This window comes from Pelobates fuscus, chromosome 12, assembly GCF_036172605.1.
Source record: "Pelobates fuscus isolate aPelFus1 chromosome 12, aPelFus1.pri, whole genome shotgun sequence".
In the NCBI taxonomy this organism is placed as follows: Eukaryota; Metazoa; Chordata; class Amphibia; order Anura; family Pelobatidae; genus Pelobates; species Pelobates fuscus.
Genome location: NC_086328.1, coordinates 60,426,743 through 60,449,627, shown reverse-complemented (window position 1 = coordinate 60,449,627; position 22,885 = coordinate 60,426,743). Strand labels below are relative to the sequence as shown.

The 22,885-nt window shown below is 37.1% G+C and overlaps 1 protein-coding gene across 1 annotated transcript in view; it reads right to left on the bottom strand.

Moving 5' to 3' along the window:
• Positions 1-22,885, bottom strand: part of CCS (copper chaperone for superoxide dismutase) — a 392,297-nt gene that overhangs the window by 157,904 nt on the left and 211,508 nt on the right. Inside the window, exon 4 of the mRNA XM_063438512.1 lies at positions 301-478. Coding sequence (XP_063294582.1) covers positions 301-478 — 178 coding nt within the window. The remainder of the gene's footprint in view (positions 1-300; positions 479-22,885) is intronic.

Sequence of the window (22,885 nt, the reverse complement as noted above, 5' to 3'; positions counted from 1 at the left end):
CAAAAGAGGTAATAAGTTTGCCAAGAGAGGCAGTATAAAGAGAAAATAGAAGGGGACCAAGGACGGAGCCTTGGGGAACTCCAACTGAGACAGGGCAAGGGGAGGAGGTATCATTAGAAAAGGAGACACTGAATGAGAATTCATGTGTTTATCGATAATGCTATAATGTTCCCTGCTTTTGTTTTGATCATCTCAGATTTATACAGTGCCCATGTATTATGTAAACACAGAACATATCTTTAGTAGCTCCTGTAAAAGCTGTACATTATTATTACATAATTTTCTTTAATGAACAATTACCTTGCACAACCCTCTGAGATATCACCATATTCATGAATATGAATGCCATGTAAGCCAGGACTCAGACCATCCAAAGTTCCATCAATAATGCAGTTATCCTCAGATACTTGAAGAAAGCGGACAACTCCTTGTATTGCATCTTCTCCGGATATTATAGCTACAGCAGCCCCATTGTTCTCTGGAAATCACAGAATGTCAGCTGTAGAACATCAGCATATGCTTTATAGGTCAGTGTTCAACAGGAATTTTTCAAATTTGTCTTGAGCTTCCAAGTCCCAATTACTGAATATAGTGGACCCCATGTAAGAAGTCTAACAGTTCTAAAATGGTTTGACTATTTAAAATGGACCCTCCAGACACCATAACCACTAGAGTGTACTGTGGTTATGGTGCTTGAAGTATTTCTTTCATTTTTGCATGCTAAATAACAAATTCATTATAAATAGTAAGTCAGCTTAAGTCTGTTGCCCATCGAAGCTTAACTTGTACTGCTTCATAGAATACCACAATTTCTACTCAATTAGTTCCCCACCCCTCTCCCATGTCATCCATGTTTTTGAGTGCTAGGTTAAGAATTTTTGTTCAAACTTGTAAATTGGAGCTATGTATATAATTTTGTAGACTATTAAATTACTCATTAACCCCTTAAGGACTGAGCCAAATGTACACGTTGTGAACAAAACAAAATGTAAACAAAACCTGGCATTTGCGCTATATGCCTGTCCAACCATAATTCACCTCTTTCATATTAAATGCAACCACCCTTATTACATATCATTTTATTCAGGGGAAACAGGGCTTTCATTCAATATCACATATTTAGCTATGAAACATAATTTAAAATGAAAAAAATGGGAGAAAATAAGAAATGTTTTAGTTCTACATGACATTTTAACTGTCAATGTCATAATACTGTTTGCTTTTACTGCAATAAAATACACATAGTTGTATTAAGCAAAGTCTCACGCGTAAAACAGTACCCCCTATGTACAGGTTTTATGGTGTTTTGGGAAGTCAAATATAGCACGTTACATATGAAATTAAAATTTGCCAGATTGGTTACGTTGCCTTTGAGACTGTATAGTAGCCCAGGAATTAAATTTACACCCATAATGGCATACCATTTGCAATAGTGTTTGTGACTAAGTGGCTACTAAAAAAGACTGGACATACCCCATTTGCAATACCTTGGGTTGTCTACTATTGCAAATGGTATGCCATCATAGGGGTAATTGTAATTCTTTGGCTACCATAGGGTCTCAAAGGCAACGTAACCAATCTGGCGAATTTTAATGTAAAAAAAACGAAACACAAACCGTATATTTGACGCTGTAACTTTTGAAAACACCATAAAACCTGTACATGACGGGTACTGTTGTACTCGGGAGACTTCGCTGAACACAAATATTTGTGTTTCAAAACAGTAAAAAGTATCACAGCAATAATATCGTCCGTGTAAGTGCTGTTTATGCGTGAAAAATGCAAAAATTTCACTTTTACTGGCGATATCATCGTTGTAATACATTTCACTGTTTTAAAACACTAATATTTGTGTTCAGCGAAGTCTCCCGAGTAAAACAGTACCCCATGTACAGGTTTTATGGTGTCTTGGAAAGTTATAGAGTTAAATATAGTGCTAGCAAATTAAATTCCCTATACTTTCGGCATGGGTTGTCAGGCAGGTCCCGCTAATTGTAATTAATTAAGATACCTAATTATGTAAACATATTACATAAATATATATGTAGAATTAATATATGTATATATATATATATACGTATGTGTATATATATGTATATATATATATATATATATATATATATATATATATAATATTTTAAAAATACTTTTATTTATATATAGGTATATATATATATAGTGATATAAATGTGTATATTTATGTATATAGATATATATATATATATTATTTCGTTCTACGTGTATTTTGATATAAATATATATATATTAATATCACAATACAGTTAGAACGAAATAACACACATCTATATATTTTTTAATTATTTATTTTTAGTTTTTTAATTTTATTTTTTAACGTATTTACATATTTATTTTTTTATATTATACATAAACATATATATAACAATAATTATATATATATATATATTTAACCAGTATCAGTCTACGTGTAATTTGATAATATATAATTATATATATATATATATATATATATATATATATATATATATATATATATTATATATATATATATATTAATAGTAAAATACACCTAGACAGTGTATGTGTGTGTGTGTATATGTGTATATATTTATATATATATATAATCTAAGTATATTATTATTTTTTTTTTTATTTTTTTTACACTGATTAACTTTAATTTGATTTCCAGCCAGCAGGAGGACTAACTGTCATTACAGGCAGTCCCCCTGCTGGCAATGCAGCAGCCAGCCAACCCGGCCATGTGATTGTGAGGTCCTCGCAAGGACCTCACTCTCACATGGCCGGGGGGGTGGGGGGGGTTGGGATCTGCCGCGGGGGACTCCCTGGGATCCCAGGTTTGTCCCCCCAACTGCGATCACCGGCGTCGGATCCCCGGCAACCGGGTAAGTAAAAAAAACAAAGAAAAAAACGGAGGGTGTACTCTTACGCCCTACGGCGTTTAGAGCCGCGTAGAATAGGGCGTAATAGTACGCCCTCCGGTTTTAAGGGGTTAAAAAAGTGATTCTAAGGCAGAAAACACATTTTGAAGAAAGTGAAGACAAGGAAAGAGGTGAGTTCCTTAATTACTCGCAAGCCCCTCTCTCATTATTCACTAAACTCATAACAAAATATGACAATTTTATCTGGAGTGTCTACTAGGAAATTAACAAGTTCTATATAAAAGTATAGAATTCAGATATTTATCAGACACCACAAATTGACACTAAATTGTCTCCCAATTTGTACTGTCAAAGCCAGAATTGGAGATGATTGCAAAAAAAAAAGGGTGGGGGTTTTAGGGGTACAGGCTTTAATGTTCTATCATCTTCTTCTCACCAATATGTAGTACGTGAGGATTTAACCCTTAAGGACACATGACATGTGTGACATGTCATGATTCCCTTTTATTCCAGAAGTTTGGTCCTTAAGCAGCACTGTCATGACAAACTGATCTTTCCTCAATCGCTTCCTCTTCTCTTCCTCTCTCAGGATCTGTTCTTCATATAGACTGTTCTTCTATAGACTGTAAGTTCGTTTGAGCAGGGCCCTCTTTAACCTATTGTTCCTGCAAGTTTTTGTAATTGCCTCATTCATTGTTTAAATCTCCCCCTTTGATAATATTGTCCCCTTTGATAATATTGTAAAGCGCTACAGAATATGCTGGCGCTATATAAGTAATAATAATAATAATAATAATAATAATAATATCTTCCTATCTACTCTAGTTTTCTTTAACCCTTTAACTCCATTACGGCGTTCTATGCCGTCCCGGCTTTAGAGGGCTTTAAAGCTGTTGCGGCGGCATACAACGCCGTAACGGCTTTCTGCCCCAGGAGGAGAGATTTACTCACCTCCACCGCAGCCCTCCCCCGGCAAATCAGGCCCCCGGGAGTGATCACTTGGCCCCCTATAGCTGGCTGTGGAAATATTAGACAGTCCCCCTGCTGGTAGGTAGTGTAAAAAAAAAAAATATTAGACAAGTGTAAAATTAAATTAAAAGTATTTTCCTATATATAATATATGTATATATATTATATATATATATAATATATATACATATTATATATATGTAACGTCATACAAAGTGTATTTTAATATTACTATTAGTATATATTAATATTAAAATACACTTAGAATGACGTTACATATATATATATATATATATATATATATATAATATGTATATATATTATATATATATAATCGATATATACACATATATTATATATATATATATATGTATAATTACAATAAATAAATAAAATAATTAAATAAATAAATAAAATATTGAAACAAAATTGAATGTAAATTATATATTCATATGTAATTTCATTCTAACTGTATTTTGTTATTAATATATATATATTGGTAACAAAATACACTTAAAATGACATTCTATATTTATCTATCTATATATAAAATACAAATAACCGCAAATATATATATATATATATATATATAGATAAATACATATAATTACATAAAAGATTACATTAGTATACACGTAGAATTTAAATACCTATAAATGCATATATATTAAAATTCTACGTGTATATTTAAATAATCTTTTAACATAATTATGTGATTTTATTAATTAAAATTTGATTGACATGCCTGACAACACAGGGAGAAAGTCCAGAGAATTTAATTCGCAAGCACTATATTTGACCCTGTAACTCTTCAAGACACCATAAAACCTGTACATAGGGGGTACTGTATGACTCGGGAGATTTCGCTGAACTCAAATATTAGTGTTTCAAACTGGTAAATTGTATTACAACGATGATATTTTAAGTAAAAGTGAAGTTTTTTGCATTTTTTACAAACGAACTGCACTTTTATGGACTATATTATTGTTGTAATATGTTTTTACTGACATTGAAATTTGCCAGATTGGTTATGTTGCCTTTGAAAGCGTATGGTAGCCCAGGAATGAGAATTACCCCCATGATGGCATACCATTTTCAAAAGTAGACAACCCGAGATATTGCAAGTGGGGTATGTCCAGTATTTCTTAGTAGCCACTTAGTCACAAACACTGGCCAAATATTCGTTTTTTGCTTTTTTCACACAAAAACAAATATGAACGCTAACTTTGGCCAGTGTTTGTGACTAAGTGGCTACTAAAAAAGACTAAACATACCCCACTTTCAATACCTTGGCTTGTCTACTTTTTCAAATGGTATGCCATTATGGGGGTAATTCTCATTCCTGGGCTACCACACCGTCTCAAAGGTAACATTACTAATCTGGCAAATTTCAATCTGAAAATGGAACGTTCTATATTTGACCCTGTAACTTTCCAAAACACCATAAAACCTGTTAATGGGGGGTACTGTTGTACTCGTGAGACATCGCTGATTACAAATGTGTGCATTTTTTTGCAGTAAAACCTAACAGTATTATGACATTTACAGCTAAAATGTGAGGCGGAACTACACATTTTTAAAAAAATAAAATAAATTTTTCTCACAGTTTTTTTTATTTTATTCATAATAAATCATGTTTCATACATAAATATTTGATATGAAATGAAAGCCCTGTTTCTCCTGAACAAAATGATATATAATAAGTGTGGGTGCATATAATATGAAAGAGGGGAACTATGGGTGAACAGACATATAGCGCAAATTCCAGTTTTTGTTTTGATCAGAACGTGTACTATTGACTCCGTCCTGAAGGGGTTAAAACATATGACAAAGTAGGGACTATTTTGACTTATGTATTTTTCCTGTGGTGAAAGCAATTTCCCACAATACTCACCTCTCCTCCTGTGGTTTCATTCGCCACCTGAACGCCGGTGAAACTACCGAATTTCATCCTAACAGAATGAGAACAGTTTGTCCATTCACGTTAGGACGCAATTCGGTTCTTTTCATACGGATTGGAATTTCATTCGAATTAATGAAATACCGATCTATTCATGCCGCGGCTACCTCTTGTTACCAGGGAGCTATTTACTAAAAGGCTGAAAAATTCAGCCAAATTCACTAATATGAAGTACATTTTACTTAGTATTAGTAATTAAGGGAGATTAAAATCTCAATTGTGTCCCTATTCGCTATTCCGCGAGTAGAGGCATGGTCACAAAAATAATTAACTGGGGGGACGTAGTGTCTTCCCTGAGCCCCCACTCGTGCACCGCTAGTGGGGGCCACTAATCTAAAACTTATTAGTGATATTGCAAAAAGTCTAGTGATATAAGGTATATCTTTTTTGCTAATGATACTAAGATATGTAACAGGGTTGATGTTCCAGGAGGGATAAGCCAAATGGCAAATGATTTAGGTAAACTAGAAAAATGGTCAGAGCTGTGGCAACTGACATTTACTGTGGATAAGTGCCAGATAATGCACCTTGGACGTAAAAATCCAAGGGCAGAGTATAGGATATTTGATACCCTACTAACCTCAACACCTGCGGAAAGGGATTTAGGAGTAATTAGTTGACTTAAAGGTAGGCAGACAATGTAATAGAGCAGCTGGAAATGCTAGCAGAATGCTTGGTTGTATAGGGAGAGTTATTAGCAGTAGAAAGAGGGAAGTGCTCATGCCATTGCTCAGATCACTGGTAAGACCTCACTTGGAGTATTGTACGCAGTACTGGAGACCGTATCTTCAGAAGGATATTGATACGCTAGAAAGAGTTTAGAAGAGGGCTACTAAGCTGGTTCATGGATTGCAGGATAAAACTTACCAGGAAAGGTTAAAGGATCTTAACATGTATAGCTTGGAGGAAAGACGAGACGGGGAGATATGATAGAAACATTTAAATACATAAAGGGAATCAACACAGTAAAGGAGGAGAGAGACTATATTAAAAGAAGAAAAACTACCACAACTAGAGGACATAGTCTTAAATTAGAGGGGCAAAGGTTTAAAAATATTATAAGGAAGTATTACTTTACTGAGACGGTAGTGGATGCATGGAATAGCCTTCCAGCTGAAGTGGTAGAGGTTAACACAGTGAGGGAGCTTAAGCCTGCGTGGGATAGGCATAAGGCTATCCTCGACTTAAAGTAAGGCCAGGGACTAATTAAAAGTATTTCGAAATATTGGACAAACTAGATGGGCTGAATGGTTCTTATCTGCCGTTACACATTCTATGTTTCTATATCTGAACTCCATACACACATAGGTGTGGCATCTACAGCCTCAAGCAGGAATATACCTCTACATATAATTATATTTCTAGGATGCTGGAAGTTCAAGAACTTAGACAAGCATTTCTGAATATGACAATGTAAATATATATAATGGTTTTGTTGATTTTAATAAATATATGCATGGTATTCTCCATTTTACAGGTGTGCTAGTATGGCAGTTCTAGCATACCACAACTGACATTGCATAGACATATGCAATATTCAAAAACGTGTGTGTGTGTGTATATATATATTAGGGATCGACCGATATTGATTTTTTTTTAGAGCCGATAACGATATTCTGTGAACTTTCAGGCCGATAGCCAATATAGAAAAAAAAAAGGCAAACAAACAAAGAACATACAGCTGTTAAAAAAACAGATGTATTGAAGAGGTTCAGTCATATCTAGCAAAGAAAGCAATACAATATCTTTGTAATTACCGTATTTATCGGCGTATAACACGCACTTTTTCCCCCTGAAAATAGGGGAAAAATCGTGGGTGCGTGTTATACGCCGATATCCCATAATTACTTACCTGTCCTGAAGCGTGGGCCGGCTTCACAGCGCGCACCGCGGTACAGGAACTTTAATTTAAGGTTCCGGTTTCCGGCGGGACTGAAAGGAAGTGTGCACAATAGTGTGCACACTTCCTTTCAGTCCCGCCGGAAACCGGAACCTTAAATTAAAGTTCCTGTTCCGCGGTGCACGGTGTGAAGCCGGCCCACGCTTCAGGACAGGTAAGTAATTATGGGAGGGGAGGAAAGTACACTATGGGAGGGGAGGGGGAGGAAAGTACACTATGGGAGGGGAGGGGGAGGAAAGTACATTATGGGAGGGGAGGGGGAGGAAAGTACACTATGGGAGGGGAGGGGGAGGAAAGTACACTATGGGAGGGGAGGAGGGGAAGTACACTATGGGAGGGGAGGAGGAGGAAAGTACACTATGGGAGGGGAGGGGGGAGAATACTATGGGAGGGGAGAGGGGAGAATACTATGGGAGGGGAGGGGGGGAGAATACTATGGGAGGGGAGGGGGGGAGAATACTATGGGAGGGGAGGGGGGGAGAATACGAGGGGGGGGAGAATACTATGGGAGGGGAGGGGAGGGGGGAGAATACTATATACTATGGGAGGGGAGGGGGGGAGAATACTATGGGAGGGGAGGGGGGGAGAATACTATGGGAGGGGAGGGGGGAGAATACTATGGGAGGAGGGGGGGAATACTATGGGAGGAGGGGGGAATACTATGGGAGGGGGGAGAATACTATGGAAAGGGGGAGAATACTATGGAAAGGGGGGAGAATACTATGGAAAGGGGGGACACTATGGGATGAGGGGGGAATACTATGGGATGAGGGGGGGGAATACTATGGGATGAGGGGGGAAATTTCCTGGAATTTCTTTCTAAAAATGAGGTGCGTGTTATACGCCTGTGCGTGTTATACGCCGATAAATACGGTAGATACAATGTTGCATTCTAGGCTGCTGCATGTTTAGGCAGCTTTAGTTACTGACTATCTACCTTGTTCATCTTTTCTGGCTAACATTCTGTTCATAGATATGCCGTGAGCATTCTAAGCTTCACGATATCTATGCTTTTTACCTCTTTCTACTATATGTATTTATAGCCTCTTTTTTTCATTTTCCAGCAGCTCCTCCAGCTCCACAGTGTAAGTCTCGTGCTGCGCGGCAACGCTCTGACGGCCACGGGTCTCGCAAGATTTACTCTGGGGAGCTGCAGGAGCTGCTGGGAGGTGAGTAAACGCTTGCTGCCTGACCCCCCCCCAGGACTGCCGGGCTGTTAATAATGAGCTTGGCGGTCCTAGGAGGTATTATCGGCAATATCGGTATCTATATTGGCCGATACCGATATTGCCGAAAATAACGAATATCGGTCGATTATATCGGTAAAACCGATAATCGGTCGATCCCCAATATATATATATATATATATATATATATATAGATATATATATATATACACTGTATGTATATGTTATGTTTCAGGAATGTTAGACAAAATGGAGGAACACAACTGCAGAATGAATAGGTAGTACTATACCTTTAAGAAAAGCAAAAAGATTTTACTTAGGATTCCTTGAAAGATTTTATTTATCTTTAGTGAATTTAAGTTGAAGACAATTATTATTACTTAATTGAAGTTTGGCATGTAGTAAGAAAAAAAGACTTTGCCCAAATGTTCTGGTTGCAACAATTGTATAAAAAATAAAAAGTAACAATGTCCTTAATTATGCAAAGTAGGAGTTTAGAATGCAGCATAGGAATTAGTGTTGAATAGATTGTAGAAATGTAAGAATTCTTTAATTAGTAGCAGAAGTACATACAGTTTGATTATCCTTATATGCAGAGTTGCAGCAATAATTAGATTTGATAAGTGGCACGTAGAATTTGATTAGCCTTATATGCAGAGTTGCAGCAATACGTAAATTGATAGCAGATATTTAGTGATACTTATGGTTTTCCATGAAATTCCTGAAGATGAAGTTATTAGTAGATTTTTAAGGGATTTATATATCCAGGTAGTTTAGTAGTAACAATCCAGTTTGTTTGAGGGTTCATGAATTCAGGAGTCCGTCCTGGTCTGGTAGAAGATGATGACAGCGTGGGATAGTATTCAATCAAGCGAGAGATAAATCAGAGAGCAGACCAAGGTTGTTGAAGTCTAACGAAGTAAGAGGTAGCTCAGTGTAGAGTCCGAGGTTACAAGCAATTTTGAGTTTGGCGCGGCTTCCCTATAAGGCAGGTGAGTGGAGTGTCATATGGATGGGAGGAGCTTACTTCTGAACGCGGAAGTAACCTCAGGGGAACGGAGTCATGGTAAGTTATGACAGGGCCCCCTCTCAAAGGAGCACCCTAAGGGAGCTATTAATGGAGTTTATGAGAATAACATTTGTGAAATATGGAGACCTTTCTAGGTGAACATGAACATCGGTAGATTTTCCCCAGGTATCATCTTCACAAGAATTTCCCTTTTATCTGATCAGATACTGTAATGTGCCATGATGAAAACGTGAATCGAGGACTTCGTATTGATCTTGACCATCAACAGAGATAGGATCAGGATTCTGTTGGATGTTCCTAAAGAAAGGATCTGGTTTGTGAGGTTTGAGTAAGGATACATGGAATACGGGATGCAACTTGTCTGAAGCTGGAAGAGTAAGTTTGAGTACGGATTCATTTATGATTCTTTCAATAGGAAATGGTCCAAGGTAGAGAGAGCTTAATTTCTTCGAGATCTACAACGACGAGGATGGTGGTACATTTTTTAGAAGGCGGTAATTAGATTATGAAGTCCATGGAAATTGATCTTCATGGTCCTTTCGGAATTGGTAGATTCCTTAAAAGTCCATAAGGATGATGCAGGTGAGGTTTAGATTTAAAAAAAAATAAATAAATAAAGTGCGCTGTGCCTTTAAGACCAATATTAGTGAATAATTCACACAAATATTAAATAACAATAATGACTTTTCAAAGGTTATTTAAAGTGCACTGTGCTTAAACACTATAAATCAAAGTGATATGAATATCACATACATATGTGATATCTTAACCCCTTAACGACGCAGGACGGTTCAGGACCGTCATCGGCATTTTTGCATTGCCGACCGACGACGGTCCTGAACCGTCCTAAATTTAAAATGTACTTACCCGATCGCCGTCGTTCCCCCGGCGGCGATCGGCGGTGCTCCCGTTGTGGGGAGACTGCCTGCAGCCCAGACAGTCTCCCCATGGCGGTTTAGGACCCCTGGGGCCATGTGATCGCCCAACAGGGCGACCACATGGTCACAATAGGTGTCCTAGACTCTGCCTGCAGGGGGACTGTCTGTGCTGACAGGCAGTCTCCCTGCAACTGTAAAATCAAAAAAAAAAATTAAAGTTATAGTTAATAAAAAAAAATATATTATTATATATGTGTATATATATGATATATAGACATATATTATACCTATATAATATATGTCTATATATTATACATATAATGTCATGCTAAGTGTATTTTTATATTAATATGTACATATATTAATATAAAAATACACTTATAATTAATTTGCACACGTATATATATAATATATATAATAACTATATATAGTGTATATATATATTATTATAAAATACGAATAATAAATAATTTAAATTAAAAAAATTAAAAATAATAATAAAAAATTGAAAAAAAATTATATATCTATACGAAATTTTATTCTAACTGTATTTTGATATTAATATATATATATTTATATCAAAATACACTTAGAATGAAATTGTATATATATCTATGTATATTTAAATAAATAAAAAGAATGCGAACTATTCATATGTCGATATACAAAATTACATAAATAATTATATAAATATACACGTAGACTTCAAATATATAAATATGCATATATATTTAAATTCTACGTGCGTATTTAGGTAATATTTTTACATAATTAAGTTATTTTATTGATTGCAATTTAAGGGACCTGCCTGCCAACCCAGGCCGAAAGACCAGAGAATTTAATTTGATATCACTGTATTTTACCCTGTAACGTTCTACGACACCCTAAAACATGTACATGGGGGGTACTGTTTTACTCGGGAGACTTCGCTGAACACAAATATTAGTGATTCAAAACAGTAAAACATATCACAGCGATGATATTGTCAGTGAAAGTGACTTTTTTTGCATTTTTCACACACAAACAGCACTTTTACTGATGATATAATTGTTGTGATACATTTTCCAGTTTTGAAACACTAATATTTGTGTTCAGCAAAGTCTCCTGAGTAGAACAGGACCCCCCATGTACAGGTTTTATAGCGTTTTTGAAAGTTACAGGGTCAAATATATAGGTCAAATATTTTTACATTGAAAATGGCCAGGTTGGTTACGTTGCCTTTGAGAGCATATGGTAGCCCAGGAATGAGAATTACCCCCATGATGGCATACCATTTGCAAAAGAAGACAACCCAAGGTATTGCAAATGGGGTAAGTCCAGTCGTTTTTAGTAACCACTTAGTCACAAACACTGGCCAAAATTAGCGTTCAATTTAGTTTTTTACTTTTTTTACACACAAACAAATATGAACGCTAACTTTGGCCAGTGTTTGCGACTAAGTGGCTACTAAAAAAGTCTGGACATACCCCATATTGAATACCCTGGGTTGTCTACTTTTAAAAAAATATGTACATGTGGGGTGTTATTTAGCAATTTATGACAGATAACAGTGTTACAATGTCACTATTGATACATTTTAAAAATGTATGTTTTGAAACCGCAATATCCTACTTGTACTTATAGCCCTATAACATGCAAAAAAAAAGCAAAAAGCATGTAAACACTGGGTATTTTTGAACTCAGGACAACATTTTGAATCTATTTAGCAGTTTTTTTCATTCGCTTTTGTAGATGAGTAAAAGATTTTTCACATAAAATTCAAAAAACGTGTATTTTTTTCAATTTTTCATCATATTTTTTCATTTTTTTTAAATTAAATTAGATGAGATTATATAAATAATGGTATGTAAAGAAAGCCCCTTTTGTCCTGAAAAAAACAATATATAATTTGTATGGGAACAGTAAATGAGAGAGCGGAAAATTACAGCTAAACACAAACACCACAAAAGTGTCAAAAAGATGCCTGGTCGCAAATGTACAACATCGCAAAAAAAGTCCAGTCCTTAAGGGGTTAAAAGTGCATTAGTGTCAAAACACATAAGTGCTAATTGAAAAATAAACTCACTTTTAAAAGTTTTGTAGTTGCTTCTGTTGACAATTAAGTGATATACTCAAAGAAAACAGAAAAAAACCCATAGGGCAATATGCATAAAATTTAAAATACTGAAATTATAAATCAAAACACTCACAAGAGTAGAGCAATTTAGTCTGCTCTGAACTGTATAGGCATCTCGGTATATAGAGGCTTGAGGCTGTGATGGTAGTTAAAATCCTACAATTGTTTGGGACTATATCACACCGGTGAGGAGAAGGACATACAGCCAGACAACTACTTTTAATGATTGGAGTGTCTAATAAAGGATTTTAACTACCATCACAGCCTCAAGCCTCTATATACCGAGATGCCTATACAGTTCAGAGCAGACTAAATTGCTCTACTCTTGTGAGTGTTTTGATTTATAATTTCAGTATTTTAAATTTTATGCATATTGCACTATGAGTTTTTTTCTGTTTTCTTTGAGTATATCACTGAATTGTCAACAGAAGCAACCACAAAACTTTTAAAAGTGAGTTTATTTTTCAATTAGCACTTATGTGTTTTGACACTAATGCACTTTTAAGATATCACATATGTATGTGATATTCATATCACTTAATTTGATTTATAGTGTTTAAGCACAGTGCACTTTAAATAACCTTTGAAAAGTCATTATTGTTATTTAATATTTGTGTGAATTATTCACTAATATTGGTCTTAAAGGCACAGCGCACTTTATTTTGGGTTTTTTGCATTTTATGTGAGAGGAGCTTTTTCACGATATATAGTGCTGCTTTATTTTTATATTGTACTGTACACATTAATTTTAGCGCCATTTTTACTTGTCTTTTGGTACCTTCAGGTTTAGATTTTTGACAAATTCCATATGATGAGACATAGGATGAAATGGTTTTATTGTGTTGAGGCCACCAATATAATCTATTTAGTAATTCCGAGGTTTTCTCTATACCGGGATGTCCAGCAAGAGGGGAATCATGAATCATTCTTAAAACTTATTTCCTAATGATGGGGGAATATATATTTTATCACTCATGTAGAAAAGACCATTCTTTTTTAGTAAGGCAGGTTCATTTGGTAAATCCAATTTAGAAGAAGGAGTTTTTTTTTTATCTTATCTATTAAGGTATATGAGAATCCAGTGAAAGACTCTGGCTTTCGGATCATCATGTTTTTTTCTTCATGAGGAATAGAATGTGGAATTCTTGATAATGAATCAGCTTTCTTATTCTTGGACCCTGGTCTATAAATGATATGAAAATAAAACGGTTAAAAGAAGACTCCATCTGAGTGCAGTCGCATGGTGTGAGAGCTCCGCCGTTAACCCAACCTGAGCAGCGACAACATAAGCGAAAATACAATCCATCTGCACACCCCAAAGCCTCTTATTTCCCTTAAACGACTACCTTCAATAATGTCACCTTCGAAACAACTAAAACTGACAGAAGCGCCAAAAAATAAGAGGAAAGACCGGAGGCGGGAAAAACAAGATGGCGACGAAACAACTAATATGTCGGATGCTGCATCGGATAATGAATCTATTTCATCTAAATATTCGGAAGCAGCGATCACGGAACGCAGTCTCCATAAAATGCTGCAAGATCTGCGGGCCACTATTAGAAATGATTTTCTTAAAATCGATAGCGACCTCAGGAGGGAAATCTCGGCCCTAGGTGAGAGAACTAGCCAACTGGAGAACAGATCGGATGAACTATGCGTAGCCCATAATGAAGTAGTCGATAAACTACAGAAAATCTCCGAAGAAAACATCACTCTAAAATTTAAGTTAGCCGACTTAGAAGATAGGTCAAGGAGGCAAAATATACGTTTTAGAGGCATACCGGACGATGTGTCACACGATGCTCTGCCCGCTTACATTTTATCGATCTGCAAATCCCTCGTTCCAGATCTACCGGACTCTGCCTGGTCGTTTGACCGTATGCATAGACTCCCACGCCCGGCCCGCATAGCAAGCGACATTCCTAAGGATGTCATCGTGAAGTTCCACTACTACACACACAAGGACACCTTACTAAACGCAGCCCGAAAAGCAAGCACGCTCCCGGATCCGTTTCAACAAATCTCCTTATACGCTGACTTATCGGCCGCCACCATGGCAAGAAGAAAAGAATTCATTAACATCACGAAAACTTTGCGCAACAATAACGTCTCCTACAAATGGGGCTACCCGACGAAACTTCTGGTATGGCGACAAGGAAAAACTATAAGCATCAATGAGCCTGAGGAAGGGATGAAACTTCTAAAATCTTGGGGCCTATGGCTTACCTCTGACTCAACTCCGAATGAACTCTCTCCCGCTGGCGGTTCCATTAAACGCTTACAACCAGAGTGGATCATGGCGGGATCGTCAGCTAAAGTCGCATGAACTGCTTCTCCACTCCTCCAAATGTCTTTTACGATGAGTATATTATATGTGCCTGAATATTCAATGTGTATCTTAACCCCTTAACACCGCAGCCAAATGTACAAGTTGTGAACAGAACAAAACGTAAACAAAACCTGGCATTTGCGCTATATGTCTGTCCAACCGTAATTCACCTCTTTCATATGAAATGCATCCCCCCTTATTATATATCATTTTATTCAGGGGAAACAGGGCTTTCATTTAACATTAAATATTTAGGTATTGAACATAATTTAATATAAAAAATATATAAAAAAATGGGAGAAAAAAAGATTTTTTTATTTTTTTTTAGTTCTATGTGACATTTTAACTGTGGATGTCAAAATACTGTTTGCTTTTACTGCAATGCAATACACATATTTGTATTCAGCGATGTCTCACGTGTAAAACAGTACCCCCTATATACAGGTTTTATGGTGTTTTGGGAAGTTACAGGGTCAAATATAGCGTGTTACATTTGAAATTGAAATTCGCCAGATTGGTTACGTTGCCTTTGAGACTGTATAGTAGCCCAGGAATTAAATTTACACCCATAATGGCATACCATTTGCAATAGTAGACAACCCAAGGTATTGCAAATGGGGTATGTCCAGTCTTTTTTAGTAGCCATTTGGTCACAAACACTGGCCAAAGTTAGCGTTAGTATTTGTTTGTGTGTGAAAAATGCAAAAAACGCCAATTTTGGCCAGTGTTTGTGACTAAGTGGCTACTAAAAAAGTCTGGACAAACCCCATTTGCAATACCTTGGGTTGTCTACTATTGCAAATGGTATGCCATCATAGGGGTAATTTTCATTCTTGGGCTACCATAGGGTCACAAAGGCAACGTAAGCAATCTGGCGAATTTTAATGTGAAAAAACTGAAACACAAGCCTTATATTTGACGCTGTAACTTTTGAAAACACCATAAAACCTGTACATGTGGGGTACTGTTGTACTCGGGAGACTTCGCTCAACACAAATATTTGTATTTCAAAACAGTAAAAAGTATTGCAGCAATAATATCGTCCGTGTAAGTGCTGTTTGTGCGTGAAAAATGCAGAAAACGTCACTTTTACTGGCGATATCATCGTTGTAATACATTTTACTGTTTTGAAACACTAATATTTGTGTTCAGCAAAGTCTCCCGAGTAAAACAGTACCCCCCATGTACAGGTTTTATGGTGTCTTGGAAAGTTATAGGGTTAAATATAGTGCTAGCAAATTAAATTCCCTATACTTTCGGCATGGGTTGTCAGGCAGGTCCCGCTAATTGTAATTAATTAGGATACCTAATTATGTAAAATTATTACATAAATATATGTGTAGAATTAATATATGTATATATATACATATGTGTATATATACGTATATATATATATAATTTTTTTTTAATATTTTTATTTATATATAGGTATATATAGTGATATATACGTATATATTTATGTATATAGATATATATATTATGATATATATTATTTTGTTCTACGTGTATTTTGATATAAATATATATATATTATTATCACAATACAGTTAGAACGAAATAACACACATCTATATATTTTTTAATTATTTATTTTTAAATATTTTTTTAATTTTATTTTTTTACGTATTTACATATATATTTTTTTATATTATATATAAATATATATATAACAATAATTATATATATATTTAATCAGTATCAGTCTACGTGTAATTTGATATTAATATATATATATATATATATATATTAATATTTAAATACACGTCGTGTATGTGTAAATGTGTGTATGTGTATATATATATATACTTAGATCATATATATATAATATATATGATCTAAGTATATTTTATTTGTAACTGTAATTTTTTTTATTTATTTTTTGAACTAATATTTTATTTTTTTTACAGGACAGGGGGCAGAGACAGTGTCAGCCAGTGATGTCACATCACTGGCTGACACACAGGATCAGTGATCACAGTGACTGCCTGTCACTGTGATCACCTCCTGCAGATTGGGTAATTGACCACAGGGGGGAGTGCCTGGGTGGTACAAGCACTCCCCCCTTCCAATCTGCAGGGGGATCACTGTGCCAGTTACATGTGTCAGCCAATAGGCTGACACATGTAACACTGATCGCAGTGACAGGCTGTCACTGCGATCAGAGCGCTCTGAGATCGCAGTGACAGCCTGTCACTGCGATCTCAGACCTAGCAGATCGCGGTCACTGACCCCAGGGGGACTGCCTGGGGGGCCTGGCATCCCCCCCGACCGCGATCTGCAGCGGGAGAATACCGCCGGCCACGTGGGCGGCAATAAAAGCGAGGACGTACTATTACGCCCGCCGGCGTTTAGAGCCGGTTTCTGCGTGGCGTAATAGTACGTCCTCCGGACTTAAAGGGTTAAGGGTTATGTTTCATGTTTTACATTTTGTTTATTTTTGTTTAAATAATGTTCATCTGACTCTCATTAGTGATTACAATGGTGCCCATGGCCTACCCTTTGCTCACGGCTACTTTACTAACCCGGAACCCCCATGCCCTATTTTTGCCTATAATGGCTTTAATTTAACTAACACCAAGCCATATTACTTGATAAAGCCCGTACACCAGCAACTTAGAACGATGAGCTCCCCCATACGGCACATCGCCGCTTTAACTACGTCTGGCAATCGGGGTTCACTTGTACCTTCTTCCGGCCATAATGTTCAATGCCCATCATTTAAACCGCATTGTCTTGAGGGGCCAAAATGGTTAACTAGGTAGTACACAGTCAGACTACCAGCAACTCCTCAAAGCCATTTAATCTTTATGTTTATCAGAAATCTGTTATTAGAGGATATTGTTTATTATTTATCAATATCTCACTCATAAGGTCCTCGCCTTAATACACATATCGCACCTCAGATGTACTTATTCATTTGTGTTCACGTTATATAATTATTATCAATTTCACGTAATCCTGTTCATATGTTCAGCTGTATATCGACCTTCAAAGCACTGGTTTCCTCCAAGGCACCGTATTGCTAATACTGCTAGTATTGCTAGTTAGTTGCAAAATCTCCCTCCTTACTGAAGTTTATGAAAATTACTCTTGTCCCTTACTGACACTATACTTGCTACTCCACGACATCTATAGTAAAACACCGTGGTTATCCGGTACTATTTAAAATATTTGGCTTTTCTGTAAGTCGCAACCTTCCCGCGGGAACTTGCTTAATCACCCAAGTCAACAACCTATGATAGGGTATTTTCACAACGAATTTGGGGTTCATTCGCCTATTTCACGTTTCGGCTTTCCTAGTAATCTCCCTAGCCTTCAAACAAATTTCTTTTTTTCTTTTTTTTTCCTTCCCACTAGCTTTAAGGATAAAACACAATTAAAAAACAAACGCAAAGGGTATACTGATTATGGAGGGATAAAACATAAATCAAGCAAGTATTGCACGATAAGATCAAAATGGGAAAAAACAAAAATAAAAATTAAAAAAATATATAAAATACTATAAAAAACAATAAAAAAAATAAATAAATAAATAATCGTTACAAAAAATATAAAAAAATAAATAAATAAAAAAAAGGCAATAGAAATATACTGTCTGATACTCATTCAGGTTTGGGTTCCTCACCCCCCACGAGTCATCACTTGAGACATACACTGTGCCTCAGTATGACTGGTTCATATTCCCCTTTCACAGTGAAAGGACTTGTATATAATTGTTACTGTTTTGTTGTTCCCCTTGCCTTCTCTTCTTTTTCCTATCTTTTCCCAACACTCATACCTACCCTAAAGAAGTCACTATCTACTTCCATACATATGCCACTGGGTCTCAATAGAGTACATCCACCTTTCTCTCGATATGTAACAACAACCTGTGCATTTAGACCACATTTAAGACATTTCAGGCTCCCATTACGCTTGTATAAATCCCACGATGACTAACACTCTGAAAATTTTTTCTCTAAACGTAAAAGGTCTCAATAGCCCATATAAAAGAAGACAGGTATTGAAGGACATGCACGACTCAGGTGCAGCTATAATCTGCCTTCAAGAGACCCATTTTTGCAAAAATAACCCACCTCAACTACGTTCCACCAAATACCCTGTAGCGTACCATGCATACGCACCCAACAAATCCAAAGGTGTAGCTATTTTATTACACGCAGACTGGGTATTCACCCTCCACACTCAGTACGCAGATCCATCTGGCAGGTTGCTTATCCTAGTAGGTGAACTTAACGGCATTCAAGTGACGTTGTCATCCTTATATGCACCTAATGATGCCCAATTCTCATTTCTCAATAAGTCTATCAGGAAAATCTCAACTCTAAAACGAGGCCACGTCATAATATGTGGTGATTGTAATTGTATACTAGACCCCTCATTAGACATACAACGCACCAATAACCAAACACCTAACAAACTCACTGTCCACAATAGCAATTTATTCTCGAATCTCATTTTCACGCATGACCTCTATGATACATGGAGAAATCTGTATCCTACTGCCAGGGATTATACATACTTCTCCCCAGTTCATCTAACTTACACGCGAATTGATCTATGCATGATAGATAAACTAACATTACCCCACCTTTTAGACCATACAATAGGACAGAGGACGTGGTCTGACCACGCTCCAATAGTCATCACGTTAGCAGTACCCTACCCAGCAAAAGGCCGTGGCACGTGGAGGTTAAACGAGTCTATCCTCGACTCACCCGAATACTCCCACACAGTTGCTCTGGAACTGCAAAACTATTTCTCCAATAACGATACAACCGACACGTCTATCGAATACCAATGGCTAGCTCATAAGGCGGTAATCAGGGGCACATTTATAAAAATAGGCTCAACTATTAAAAAAAAATTCTGCAAACTCAAAGATTCACTTCACCAACAGCTCGTGTCCTTAGAGAACGCTAATAAATCAGCCCCCTCTAGATCCACCACGAAACAAATATCAATAACTAGAGAGAAAATCCTCAACCTTAAAATCCGAGAATACGCTAATCATGCGACCAAACTTCGACAGAAATATTACGGCTTAAGCAACAAAGCCGGCAAACTTTTAGCCAGCCAACTGAAATCCAAGTACCTTCAAACAAAAATTCCATACATCCTCTCTAAGTCAGACGCAAAACTTTTTAACCCCAGCGATATCGTCAATGAATTATCATCGTATTATGAGACTCTCTACAACCTGGATAAAAATGGGGACATACCCACTCCGAATAATGCAGATATCCTAGCATTCCTACAGAAAATATCTCTACCACAAGTGACACAACAACAAAATGCAACCCTAGATGCACCCTTCACAGAATTTGAAGTGGCTACAACCATTCGCTCCTGTAACGCTCAATTGTTGATAAGATGGAAACAACTGCAGATTTCTGAATTTGATAACGTTTATTACTTTAAAATAAAAAAGATAATCAATTTTGAACTGTCTCTTTAATTCCTGGCAGGTTATAACCAGCAGCGGTGTTTGAAGTTGTTTTAGGATAAGGTAACTTTAACACAACCAGCGAGAAGTTCCAAATTAGGATGCAGATAATTAATAAGTGGAGCAGAATGCAAACTACTTAGATTAGAGATGGTTTTATATTAAACTTGAGCCAATCTGGTTTACTTAACTTATGAAGGAGAGATAATCCAAATTGGTGATGGAGGTTCCACAGAGGATCGAGGTTGCAACAGGCAAGAGAATGTCCAGAAACAGTCCGAGGTCGTAGGAGAGGAGAAGGAGGGTAAATGATTAAACAGTCCGGGTCCGATACACAGTAGAAGTAAATATCCAGTTTGAAGTTCGCGGGAGCTTTCGAGTTGATCAAGCACTGTGGTGTTGGCGCGGACTCTCTATGAACCCTGGGAACGACCACGTCATAGGAGGGGGAGTGGCCGCGCTCCGAGAACCCGGAAGTCCACGGTTAGCGAATGCCGGAAGGTCTGACAGAACCCCCCTCATAAGAAGCAGCCACCGGATGCTGTCAACGAGGTCTGGATGGGTAGCGAGCATGGTACGCGTTGATAAGTCGACGAGCATGCACCGCGGAGGACGACACCCATGAGTCTTCGTCAACACCGTAGCCCTTCCACCGGACAAGATATTGTAAGGAACCACGATGGATTCGTGAGTCGAGAATCCTCTGAACCTCGTATTCTTCTTCACCTTGTACCAGAATGGGATCAGGAGTGGTATGAACATCCCTCATGAAAGGGTCGGAGTGGTGTGGTTTAAGCAACGACACATGGAAGACTGGATGCAGTTTCATGGTAGGTGGAAGTTTCAATCTAACCACGTTTTCGTTGATGAGTGACAATATACGAAAAGGGCCAAGGAAGAGTGAACTTAGTTTCTTTGAGGGACGGTTGGTAACAATGTTTTTTGAAGAGAGCCATACGAGATCACCAACCTTGTAAGTAGGGGAAGGTCGTCTACCAGTATCGAAAAACTTTTTCTGAGCAGATGATGCATTTTTAAGGTTATCACGTAACTTGAGGAAGAGGGCAGACATGAACGAGTTATGGTTGGAGACGTATGGATTAGAAGAAGGAAGTCCTTGATCAGGAAATGAAGAAGGATGGAATCCAAAATTTGAGAAGAATGGAGTCATTTTGCTACTAGCGTGTACCGAGTTGTTGTATGAGAACTCTGCCATTGGTAACCACGTGATCCAATCATCTTGTAAATGAGAGCAATAACACCGCAAGTATTGTTCAAGACATTGGTTAACTCTCTCTGTTTGTCCGTTGGTTTGAGGATGATAGGCTGAAGATAATTTACGTTGAATGTTGAGGGAGGAACACATCTCATTCCAGAATTTGGAGGTGAACTGTGTTCCTCTGTCTGATATGATTTCTTCAGGAAGACCATGGAGTTTCACGATGTTGTTGATGAATACTTTTGCAAGTTCAGATGAAGAGGGTAATTTCTTTAAAGGAATAAAATGGGACATCTTGGTGAAACGGTCTACCACCACCAGAATGGTGGTATGATGTTGCGAAGGAGGGAGTTCTACCAAGAAATCCATTGAGATGGACTGCCAAGGTCTTTCTGGAACAGGTAGGCTCAGTAATTGACCGAATGGGGGATGATGGTCAGATTTTGATCTCAGACAGGTTGGGCAGTTTTTGACATAAGATTCTATGGTTCTGTCCTGGCGAGGCCACCAGTAATATCTTTTAGACAGCTCCAGTGTTTTTCTTGTACCAGGATGACCAGCCAGAGGGGAATCATGAATCAAGGAGAGTATTTTATTCCTAAGCAAGGGAGGAATGTATAACCTGTCTTTGAAGTAGTACAACCCGTCCTTTTTTGATAGATTGTTTTGTTTGGGAAGTTCAAGATCTTCTTCTTTAAGATGTTTAATCTCATCAGTTAATGACGAAATAATACCTATGATTTTAGGAGGTTGAGTTTCGTTTACAGGAAGATCTTGGTGAATTCTGGACAGGGCATCTGCCTTTTTATTTCTGGATCCCGGTCTGTAGATGATTTGAAAATTAAAACGGGAAAAGAAAAGATTCCAGCGTACTTGTCTGGCAGAGAGTGTTTTGTTGGAATGAAGATATTCAAGGTTCCTGTGGTCGGTATAAACAATTACAGGAGTGCGTGTGTCTTCAAGTATGTGACG